Here is an 11,437-nt window from a genome sequence, read left to right on the forward strand (position 1 = left end):
TCCTCGGCGCAAAAGCTAGACGCCCCGGGGGAAGCAAGGACGCGACCCGGCCTCGACTCACTCACGGCAGGCACATCCGTGTAGTGGGACCCCAACAACAATGTTCAAGCTCCTCAAAGACCTGACGCGCGCACCCGAGCCTCTCAACCCAGTCAATGCTGGAGGTGAAGGTGGTAGCGACAGTGTGCCCTATGCTACGCGCTCGCGGTCGTCGTCGACTGCTGCGCCGCCAGGTCCAGCTCAACGGCAAGCGACACCTAGCCCGCTTCCCCCGTCCGAGAACGCCAGCACCCAGCTGTCCACGGGCGTGTCAAGCCTCACACTCGAGGACGAGCAGGACAAGGTCAATGTCGAAGAGACAGACAGGGACGCCATCCAGGTCGTTGGCCTCGTGCACGCCCTCCAGGATGTGTCGGGGACCATGTACTACGTCGAGGTGGGCACTCAGCTGAGCATCGGACTTGAAGCTGACGGCAGACCTTCTCCGAGCTCCTTTCCATTCCGGGGACGTTTGCAGCCCGCAGGGCGTTCGGCAGACACGACGGGTTTCAGCGTCTCGTTGACGCCCTCGACGTGCTTGCCTGGCGACCACGCCCAGACGACTTTGACGCCGACCACTGGCAAGTGGAGGAGGTGCAGCGCGCTGAGGGACAGCGGCTCTGTTTCGAGGTCTTGGCCTGGGCCATGGGAGACCGGGAGGGCGAAAAGGCATTCAACGTGAGTTCACGAACATCCATGCGCAAAACTCTGACAGCAGGACTCGTTTGGGTACGCCTCGCTCCTACCCGCCGTGAGGAAACTGTCACAGAGGCCAGAAGGCCTATCTGCCTTGGATCCGGACCCGCGCGTCCTCGGTCTTCTCCTCACCCACCTCTTGGGCAACAACTATGTCCTTTTGTCGCTTTTCAACTCGGACATTGACTCGCTGCTCCCCGACAACGCGCTGGAAAGCAAGCTCGGCGACGTCACCTTGCGCTGGGCGGCCGCACTGCCCCTTGTCTGGGCATACGTGTGGGGCCTCGACAGCGCCGACACGGACAAGGGTCTTCCCGATGCACTTGCCGCTGGTGACTTTGAGGGCGGCGCTAGCGACCTCCAGACCAAGTTGATCACCCTCACGTTCCGCATCTTGAGCCTCGCAGCACGCCAACTGACCGACCTGCTCCTCACCCACTCCCATCTCCCCCACCTTCCCGACTTCCTCCTGACCCGCCTGTATGGCTGGCAAGAGGAGCGGCCCGTCGAGGTCACCTTTCCCCCGCGCGAGGAATGGTACCAGAACGCCGACAGCGAAGATGTCCCGCCACGTCCCGAGTGGATCGCACCCACTGAAGCGATGCGGTCGCTGTACCTGGCGCTTCTTCAGCGCCTGCTCGATGCCGGCGTGACCACAGACCAGACATGGCGCCTATTCTCGCTCGTTCGCAAGCTTCCACCGTCGCCAGAACCAGCGAGCACCGAGGTGGAAACACCGGCATCGTCCGCGCCGGATACCCCCTCAAGACGCACAAAGCCTACTCTGAAAGTGACTCTGCCCGGACCCGAGCAGGAAGGCGAGACCCTCGACAACGAGGTCATGGACCTCATCAAGGGTGCGATGAAGAGCCGTGCTCCCGACGCGTTTGTCTTCCGCGGTGGACAAGGAAGCGCAGCTGGCGGTCTGGAGATTCACGACTTGGGGCGAACCTGGCCCAACTCGACCAAGGGCTTCATCTTCACTTGCTGGCTGTACATCTCCAAGCTCAACAATTCCGTCACCCTCCTGCACCTGTCGCAGGCGGGAGATCCGCACCCACTGCTCCACGTCCGCGTGCTGGAAAACTCCCAGATTTGCATCTCGTCCCATACCGACGGCCAAGCGGGCGAGCCAGAGGATATCATCTGTGGTGCACCCGACGCGCTCATCCCGCACAACCAATGGATCCACTTTGGTGTCGGGTGCCGTAAAGGACGCAGCACGGCGGGCGGGGGTGGCGAGGCGCGTATCTTCATCAACGGGCAACGAGTCGGCGTCGTGCGCGTACCGTACCCCACGCCCAAGGTCCAGGCCGCTGCGGCACCGCACCTGCACAAACAGCACCATGGGAGCGGCATCCGCGCCAGTGTCGGCCGTGTCTGGCACGATGGCCAGTCGTCGGGAGGCGACGAGACTAGTAGTGGTCTAGGACGCGCGGATACCGAGTGGATGCTAGGCAGGTCACTCCTTCTCGAAGAGGTTGTGTCGGAGGAGCTCGTGATGCTCATGTACCACCTGGTGAGGACGAGGACGCTGGCTGTGGTTGTGGTATCGCGCTGACAGGCAGGGACCACGGTACTATGGCAACTTCCAAGACGCCCTGAACAAGTTTCTCACATGTTGGTGTCATGGTTAGGAGGAGCCACCTTGCTGACCAAAAACACAGACGACGGCGCCACCTCCATCCATCTCTACCTGCACGGTATGTCGCAAGCGGCCCAGCAAAAGGCCCTCGCACTGCTGCCCGCCAACTCCGCTCTCGTGCGTGCGATCCGCGTCGGCCCCGCCATCCCAGAGGAGAACATCATGCTCTCACTGTGCGCCAAGGACGTCTTGGATCGCGACCACATTCTCAACGCCGCGGTACCGCACGCCTCGCGCGCCAAGGATTTCCGATACGGCCGCGCCAAGCTGGTCGGCACCGTCTTCCCCTTTGTGACCAGCGACCTTGACGTCGCCGTCTCGACCGTTGGCGGCGGCGTGGCGGTCCTCAAGCTGGTCGATTTGGCAACGAATACCGACGAGCTCACGAGTGCACTCACGATTCTGCACGATATGATCCAGGAGAGCTGGAGCGCAAGTGAAGAAATGGAGAGAATCCGTGAGTCCGCTGTGGCATACATGGTGCTTGAAGCTGACATCCATAGACGGGTTTGAGCTCCTTGCTGCCATCCTCCGCCCCAAGATGGCGTCCATGATGGACATCAAGTGCACCGATATCATCATGTCGATCTTGGGTATCTCCATGGACGAGCCAGAGTAAGTATAACCACACTCTCAATCACCTACATATGACTGACTGACCTCTCCAGGCTTGCGACCGTCCACAACTCTGCCGCTTACCGCGCCCTCGGCCTCGAGTTTGAGCTGTGGTCGCTCGCACCTCTAGACGTCCTCAACCTCTACTTTTCTCACTTTGACTACCTGCTCTCCAAGTCGCAGTACCGGCGGTACAACCTCCTCCGGACGTTCCAGAAGAGCAACATTGTGCGCAAGCTGCTATTTGCCGTCCGTTCGGGACTGTTCGAGGAGGACGCGCTGCCGCCCGCTGTCGCGACGCTGCGACTCGCGCTCGTGTCCCGCTGGAGCGCCGAGGAGTCTATCAAGCCGATATTCGCGTATCTCGTCTCGGCTCTGTGTCAAAGTGGGTATTGCTTCAAAGGCAGCGCTGACCCACCAGACGTTGCTCCAGCCGAACTCATTACCACCGCCCAGCCCACCCAATCCCAGCTCCCAGCCTCGCTCATTCTGGACATGATGGCGGACGTTTTACACAACCAGAAACGTCTGGTCAAGCTCAACAAGTCTCTGTCGCTCCACCGCCTCCTCGTCGTGTTCCTCCAGAGCAACCCTGCTCCCTTTGTCGCGTACCCGTGTCTGGACATTCTCGCCCACTGCCTCTCGACCCCGGGACTCGAGTCGTTCCAGCGCTCCTTTGAAAGTGAAGGTGGCTTTGCGCTGCTTGCCAAGGTCCTCGCGCCGATCTGGAACGATGCCGTGCAGGAGACCATCTTCCGCATGGTGTTTGGCGACACTGGACCTGCCGGCGCTTCCCTTGCCTGTCCGCCTGCCATGCAGTCGCTCATGACGGCGCTCGACGCGCTCCTCCAGGCCGCGACTGACACTGCCGGCGGAGGAATGGGCAACTCGATGTCCCGGTCCATTGGCTCCATTCGGTCTCTCGCAATGACGACCCCTCTGACGGCAGTCGCCCCCGCCCCCGCCGACGACGACGCCGACTCGGACGACGACGCAGGCGATGACGACCGCCTCGAAAAGCTCCTCAACAAGCTTGCCGCAGTGTACCGCCAGTCCTCGGCGTTCCGCCGTGCCGTCCCTGCGCGCCGTATCGAGTCCATGCTCCCGTCCATGGTCGATTTCGCCGCCGTGTCGGCCTCGTCGAGCCAGCCCGAACGCGTCGAGGCCCAGCGCGCCGCAGCGGTCAACTGGCTCACTGCGCTTGTCGATTTGTCCAAGGCTCCATCGACTGTTATTGTGCAGGTAAGCTTGTTGCCAGTTGACCGAACTCGGAAGCAGCTGACAATACCAGTTGAAGCTCCTCGTCGAGCAGCTCAAGGCATCGTCGACGCTCGGTATGAGCTCGTCGCAGCTGTCGCTTGCCAGGTCGCCGCCACCGCCGTCCTCGTCTCTCACGCGTCCCTCGCTGCTTGGCACCTCGGTTGGCAGCTTTACGACCACAACGAACATGACGGGCTCGACCACTATCCGCCGCCGTCCCTCGACAGACGCCGGTCTCCGTCCTGTTCCTGGAGGCGATAAGTCGCTGCAGCTGCGTCGCGTGTTGACGGGCGAGTCCATCTTGCGCGAGGAGCAGGACAAGAACGCCGCTTGGCGAATGATCATCCTGTCAACGGTGAGACGATGGGTGCCAATTGCATAGCTGATACCACTTCAGGATGCGCAAAAGTTCGCCACCATGACCCTCGACCGTAAGGAACACTGGCACCGTCTCTCCGAGGTCGAGTGGCCGCGACAGGTCGCCACCCTCCGCGCCGAGAATGGTGTGTGGGCCGACCGCAATGTCCAAGTCACCTGGCGCCTGGACGGCAGCGAGGGTCCTCTGCGTATGCGTAACCGCCTCGAGCGCGTCGACGTCGTCGCCCACAGCGGACCGCTGCGTGGCCGTAACAAGCTGCGCGACGCCATTCCGTCCACGGACGAGCTGTCGTCGGCTGTGTCGAGGATCAACAACGCGCCGTGGGAGGATCCATTTGCGCTCGCGCTGGGAGATGCGGCGCCGATTGCCGAAGAGGGTAAGCTTGGGCCTTGTTGAAAGTTGCTAACAGCTTTGCAGACTCGCCTGTCATGGCGACCCCCAGCCAGCCCAGCCAACCCACGCCGGCAGATGGAGAGGACAGCGATGAGGATTCCTACGTGGACGTGGACGACTCGTCGAGTAACAAGATGCGCCTCGTCGCCAAGGCACTTCAGGCAGGCGACGTCGTGGAGGAGGCTCACAACATTGTGCGCATTGTGGGCGTCGACGCTCTTCCGGGCTTGCTCATCCTCGGCTCGCGTAACCTCTACCTCATCGACGGTCTGGTCCAGACACCCGACGGCAAGGTCGTCGAGGCCGACCAGGCGCCCAAGGACGTGCTCTCCATTCCGTCCGGCACCCTCGCCGACCTGGACCCGACCGACCAGCGCTCTCACCACTGGCCCTACGCCGACGTCGTGGAGACGAACAAGCGCGCATTCCTGTTCCGCGACGTCGCCCTCGAGCTCTACTTCTCAGACAAGCAGAATTTCCTCGTCGTGTTCAAGGACAAGCGCGCGCGCTCGGCCGTCGTGTCCAAGATGCAGGCCAAGCTCGGGACGGGCGACCCCCTCTCGCGCTCGATTCTGGGTGCGTTTGTCCTTGACCTCGCGCGCGCGAGTCGCGGCGCCCAGCTCGAGGACATGACGCGCAGGTGGCAGTCTCGCGAGATTTCCAACTTTGCCTACTTGCAAATGCTCAACCAGCACGCCAACCGCACGCCCAACGATGTCACACAGTATCCGGTCTTCCCCTGGGTCCTCGCCGACTATAGTTCCCAGATCCTCGACCTGACGAGGCAGGGAACGTACCGTGACCTGTCGCTGCCGATGGGTGCGCTCACGCCTGCGCGCAAGGAAGCAGCAGTGGAGCGTTATCAGGCGACCGAAGGCGTAGGCGAGACCCCGTTGTGAGTTAGCCCATTTCTGTATCCGCGAACTCACACTCCAGCCACTATGGAACTCACTACACGTCCTCGATGATTGTGTGCGGTTTCATGATCCGCGTCTCGCCATTTACCGAAATCTTTCTTGCCCTCCAGGGAGGCACGTTTGACCTCGCTGACCGCCTGTTCTCGTCCGTCCCGCGCGCCTGGGACTCGGCGTCACACACGAACCGCGGCGACGTGCGCGAGCTCATCCCCGAGTTCTTCTACTCGCCCATGTTCCTGGTCAACCTCAACCACCACGACTTTGGCAAGAAGCAAGTCTCTGGCGATTCGGTAGACGACGTCGCCCTCCCACCATGGGCGCTGGACGACCCGCTCCTCTTCGTCCACTGGAACCGCGAGGCCCTCGAGTCTGACTATGTCTCGCGCCACCTCTCCGAGTGGATTGACCTCACGTTCGGATACAAGCAACGCGACGCGGCAAGCTACAACTGTTTCCACCCCTTGTCATACCGCGGCGCCGTAGACTTGGACCGCATGAAGGACGAAGGAGAAAAGGCGTCAAGCACGGCTATTATTCACAACTTTGGCCAGACGCCGTTCCAGATCTTCAAAACCCCACACCCCCAGCGCCTGGTTGGCAGTCGCAACTCGCTGCCTGCGGGAGTGCGCTTTGGCGTCGCCGAGCACTGGCAGCTGCTCCTCCGCTCGGCCCTCCCGATCACAGAGGTTGCGAACCGGATCCACCACATTCTCGAGCCGCTGCACGCCGATGCCAAGCCTGGTGTACAGCAGCAGCACCGTCTCATCGTACCGGGCCACCATCAGCTCAGCGTGCAGTACGGCTTTGCCGACCTGTCGCTGCGTCTTTACTTTCAGGACACGACCCACCGGGTGAGTTAGATCGCTCACCAGCCGCTAACTCGTCAGCTCGTGTATATTGTGGAAGGCATCGAGGTGCAATACGCCGCCTTTGCGTCGCCTACGCTGCTTATCACCGTCTCGCCGCTCGGCGTTATCACAGCCTGGCGGTTGATTGTCAAGGGCAGCGGCGCGCGTCGTGGCGACTCGAGCCTTTCCCGCGAAGCGACACTTCGCGGTGCCCGCAGTGTCACATGCATTGCGGTCAGCACGGCTTGGAGTATCCTCGTCACTGGTTCAGAGGTGAGTTAACAGGTGCTTGAAAAGCTAGCTCACACAACAGGATGGCACTGCAGCTGTCTGGGATATGAACCGCTTGCGCTACACGCGTGCCCTCAAGACGCCTCGGTCGGATCCGATCAAGTTTATGACTGTCAACGAGTCCAACGTGGGTGCCAGATGTTATGTCCTGTTGACTGACCCATCAGGGACACATTGTCCTCGCATCCGAGCGCTACCTGTACATGTACAGCTTGAACGGCCACCCCATCGCCGCCACGTCAGTCGACGGCGGGCGCATGAACTTTCCGTCGTCGCTGGGCATGGATGCCGCCGAGGCCGACGTGGGCCCGACCGAGCCCCAGCGCTTCACGGGTGGTCTGTCGTTCCTCAAGCGCGAGTTCCTTCGCTGGGGTGACCTGTTTGTCGTCGGCGTCGGCTCGACCATTGCGCTCTACCGCTGTGTACCTGGCGTCCGTCGTTTCCAGGACCAAGAAGTCGAGCCGTGGCGTCTGGTCAAGCAGGGCATACTGTATGGCAGCGACGAGCATGGGGCAGGAGAGTGCACTGCCGTGCGCTTCATTGGGTAAGTTATGACCTTATTGGCTTTGCTAACTTGCAGCGAAGCACTGTACGCGGGCTTCGAGCCTCCAGCCGACGCGGCCAAGCACCACCACAACAAGCACCTTCTTTACCAATGGTCGCTGCCCGAAGCAGCCCGCCACGTCCCCGACAGCGTTCCCGGCTGCATGCTCTGCCACACCCGCTTTGGTCTCCTCGAGCCCAGGCGCCATTGTGGCGGCTGCGGCGGAGCGTTCTGCGGCTCGCACGCACCGCACGTCGAGGGCTTCAACTCGCGCTTCTGTCCCCGCTGCCGCGCGCAACTCGCTGCTGCGGCTGACATTGGCGTGCTGCAGAGCAGGACCAGCCGCGCCGGATCGAGGGCCACGAGCAGGACCGTCTCCCGCCGCCCGAGTATCGTGCTCGAGTCGGCGCCGGTCAATGCCAGTTCGGGCATCAGGACGCCCAGGGAGAGGAGCTCGTCGCACGCGAGGGGTGATACGCCGTCGAGGTCGAGTAGTGCTCTGGCCGGTGCTACGCCTGGTGCTGCCACACTCGCCGCTCCTTCCCAGCCTGGGCTTGACAGGCCGACAACGCCAGTCACACCCCCGCCTCCTGCCACTCCGAGCACGGACGCGTCAGCGGAGTGAGAAGGCTATGCATTTGTTGTACGTTCTTGGAAATATTGGCAAACACAGCGCCACCGTATGCAGTCTATTGAATGGGCCATCCATGACGGTGGGGATACGTGAGCGTCGCTTTGAGGCTGTACACACAACAGCGTAGGTCTCGGGAGATAACGCAAATGTAGTCACCATTGGAGGCGTCCACCTCTCATTTGCTTCCGCGTATCCTCCACGTGCGCCCCCCTGCTTCGAATTCACAATGACGTTGGTGCTCGCCGCCCAGCCAGCCGCTGTCATCATCGCCCGAAGTGTCCATCCAGCTCTCACAGCCCGTATCATCCACAACAACCCTCTTTGTTGTGTCTCTCTTGACTTTGTAACACACACACCATCTAACAGGCATGTCCAAATTCAACTCGTTTTTCGACAAGGTCAAGACCCAGGCCAGCTCGGCCGGCGCGCAGGCCAGCACCATGTTCCAAGTGGGTTTTTTGTCTGAGAATGCTGTTCCCAGGCGACGGAGACCAGCTGGCGATGAGGCTGTCGTCTCTATGCGTCTGGCATATCGGTGTGTGTGGTTGCTTTGCGAGCCGAGGGCAGTGGGAAGACGACTGTGCTTCCCATATGACCCTCTGTCTGGCGAATCGGCGTCTGGCGCTTGATGCGCTCGCCGTTCCCTCACGCGGGGCATGGGCATGACGGTGGCAACGCCGACGCGGCGAACACACATGCATCGTCTGTCCGCGAACCTTGACCTTTCGCGAAGGCCTTCAGACGTCATGCAAGACCAAGGCCGCTGCTGCGCCGCGAGGTGGTTCTACCGTCATCACCATCGCTTCGTCGGGAACGGGATGGGAATCGACGGCCTGGCCTTGCCGCCCGATTGAGATCGAGGAGGCGCCATGGTGCTGCTGCAGAGCAACATATCATCGCTTGCCTCCCCTCTTTCAAAGCGCCCAACACAGGCCCATCCTGTGTTGTGCCCCGTTGCCCTTGTGGGTGACGATCGTCACGGAGCTATCATTCGTCACTCGCGCAAAACGCAACGTTTGGCTGGACTTGACGCTGACATAATGTGCAGGAGGGCAGCTCGCGCGCTGCTTCCGGCAGCCAGAGCTTTATGCAGGGCTTCAGCCTCCCCGGAGAGTCGCAGAAGGCTGCCAAGATCCTCAGGAGCTTCCTCGGTAGGTGTTTGGCGAGGTGCAAATATAGCGGTGTTCACCTCGTCGGTTGCTGGCACCCATGAAAGTCTGTGGCACACGTTCTGACCCCGTAGCCGACCCGTCGCACCCCCAGTCGGCGCTCAACTCTGTCCCCAAGGACGTCCTCCTCCGCTGCAAGGGTGAGTAGCTTGCCGGTACGCTGTTTTGACGCTAACGGTCAGGTATTGCCGTCTTCACGATCCTCAAGGCGGGCTTTGTGTTCTCGGGCAAGGCCGGCTCCGGTATCGTTGTTGCGCGTCTCGCGGACGGCAGCTGGAGTGCCCCTAGCTGCATTGCCACTGCTGGTGGGTTTAGCTAGACTATTCGCGCTCCGGGCTCTTCGCTGACCGCCAGGTGTCGGATGGGGTCTCCAGATCGGTGCCGACCTCACCGAGGTCGTCATGATCCTCAACAACGACGCGGCCGTCAAGGCCTTCTCTCGCGGCGGCAACGTAACCATTGGTGGTTCCATCTCGGCTGCCGCTGGCCCTATCGGCACTGGTGGCCAGGTTGCCGCCTCGCTCGTCAACCCCGCCCCGATCTTCAGCTACTCGCGTTCCAAGGGTGAGTGCTGTGAATGGTGGTTCTGAGTGTGGACTTTTGCACGTGGACTTTGGGGTTCGTGTTTCTGTTCGTGGCGTGATTGGGGTGCTGGCCAAGTGTCTCGAGACGCGCTACCGTGTTTTGCTTCGGCATGCGCGACTGTGCTACTTGAGATTGGCTTTCCATCCACAGCTGCTATCTTGAACCGAACGATTCTATTCCTACCTCGACCTGGTGACAATCGCGTGCCTTGAGCACCACCACAATCCCCAACGCTGCGGACCCCTGTTTAATTATCGTTGTTTGTGTGCAACGCAGGGTCTCTGTCAAGCGAGGATAATGAACGAATCCAGTACTGTCCCCTTCCAGTGACAGTAGACGCTCTCCGCTCTTCGCCCCTCGACGGCCAAGAGCGCAGTTCCGTGCCGCTATTGGGGACGGATTGTGTTGTTCCGTCCCAAATTCGATTCGATGACGGACTGTCGTCGTTCCTCCTCGTCCCGTCCGATGATCCTTCCAGTCCGACCCGAAAGCGGACGAAAGGACCTTCGCACAGTTATACTTATGCGGATGACGACCTAAATGTGGTGCAGCTCCAACGTTTCTGGAGTGAAGACGTTTTTCCGCAAAGTGCCTCACATTTCACTCTCGTCACAGCGTGACAACCCGTTAAGGAGTTGGTGCAGTTACCAGCGTCACCGGAATAACCTAACACGGTGCTGCTGGTGGTGCTGGTACGGGTACCGAGCGAGTTGGAAAGGAGAGTGGTGGTTCTGGACCGCGTTTCTTGGCCGAGTTGTGGAACTCGACGGGCCTCGACCCTCATCAATCTGTTGTCAATCTGTGGTGTGTGAAGTGGCCGTACTCCACTCGCTCCACTTAGTTACTGCCAAAGCTTCCCGCCAACAAGCTCCAGCTAACATGTCATACAGGTCTGTTCGCGGGCATCTCGCTCGACGGCACGGTCCTGGTTGAGCGCTTCGACGCCAACCACTCGTTCTACGGTTCCAACGTTTCGACCACGGATATTCTTACGTGAGTCCACGAGTTGCCTGGATCGCTGCAATTCTTGGTTGATTTCGGTTCGTTGCCGTCAACCGAGATCCAAATTGCAGTGGTGCTTCCAGCTTGGAACTGGTCTTGGTCGAGGCCTAGAGTTAACCCGACCACGCAGCGGTCGTGTGCCCGCCCCGGAAATTGCGTCGCCCATGTACGACGTCATCGAAGGTCCGTAACAAAATCACGCAGCGATTGCGTCCAAGCAAGAGGCACCCACGCCTCGCTTGGCCAAGTGCTACCGCGTTTTGTGGCTTCTCTATCTCAAAGCGCTGACCAGTCTCAGCGGCCGAAGGCCTCGACGACAGTGGACTGCCCGCCCAGGGCTACGTGCCAGCGCCGGTCGCTCCCGCCAGCGCGCCACAGGGTGGCGACCAGACAGTCTTCGACTCTGCCGGCGCGCACTGA

At 61.0% G+C, this 11,437-nt stretch overlaps 2 protein-coding genes across 2 annotated transcripts; both read left to right on the top strand.

The window, feature by feature from the left end:
• Nucleotides 1-100: 100 nt before the first annotated feature.
• On the top strand, nt 101-8,252 carry EHS24_008098 (uncharacterized protein; the record flags this gene model as incomplete). Its single annotated transcript, XM_028623423.1, has 16 exons — nt 101-436; nt 478-717; nt 758-2,254; nt 2,304-2,355; nt 2,403-2,837; nt 2,884-2,995; nt 3,049-3,380; nt 3,417-4,237; nt 4,293-4,610; nt 4,653-5,010; nt 5,052-5,922; nt 5,964-6,795; nt 6,859-7,065; nt 7,106-7,210; nt 7,251-7,573; nt 7,664-8,252. The coding sequence occupies 16 exons, from the start codon at nt 101-103 to the stop codon at nt 8,250-8,252; spliced, it is 7,428 nt and encodes a 2,475-aa protein (XP_028476356.1).
• Nucleotides 8,253-8,629: 377 nt separating this feature from the next.
• Nucleotides 8,630-11,437, top strand: EHS24_008099 (uncharacterized protein; the record flags this gene model as incomplete). Its single annotated transcript, XM_028623424.1, has 8 exons — nt 8,630-8,710; nt 9,310-9,412; nt 9,505-9,570; nt 9,613-9,735; nt 9,785-9,994; nt 10,906-11,008; nt 11,148-11,200; nt 11,316-11,437. 8 exons carry the CDS (start codon nt 8,630-8,632, stop codon nt 11,435-11,437), a joined length of 861 nt encoding a protein of 286 aa, XP_028476357.1.

The sequence above is a fragment of the Apiotrichum porosum genome, assembly GCF_003942205.1.
Source record: "Apiotrichum porosum strain DSM 27194 chromosome Unknown scaffold_6, whole genome shotgun sequence".
Lineage (NCBI taxonomy): Eukaryota > Fungi > Basidiomycota > Tremellomycetes > Trichosporonales > Trichosporonaceae > Apiotrichum > Apiotrichum porosum.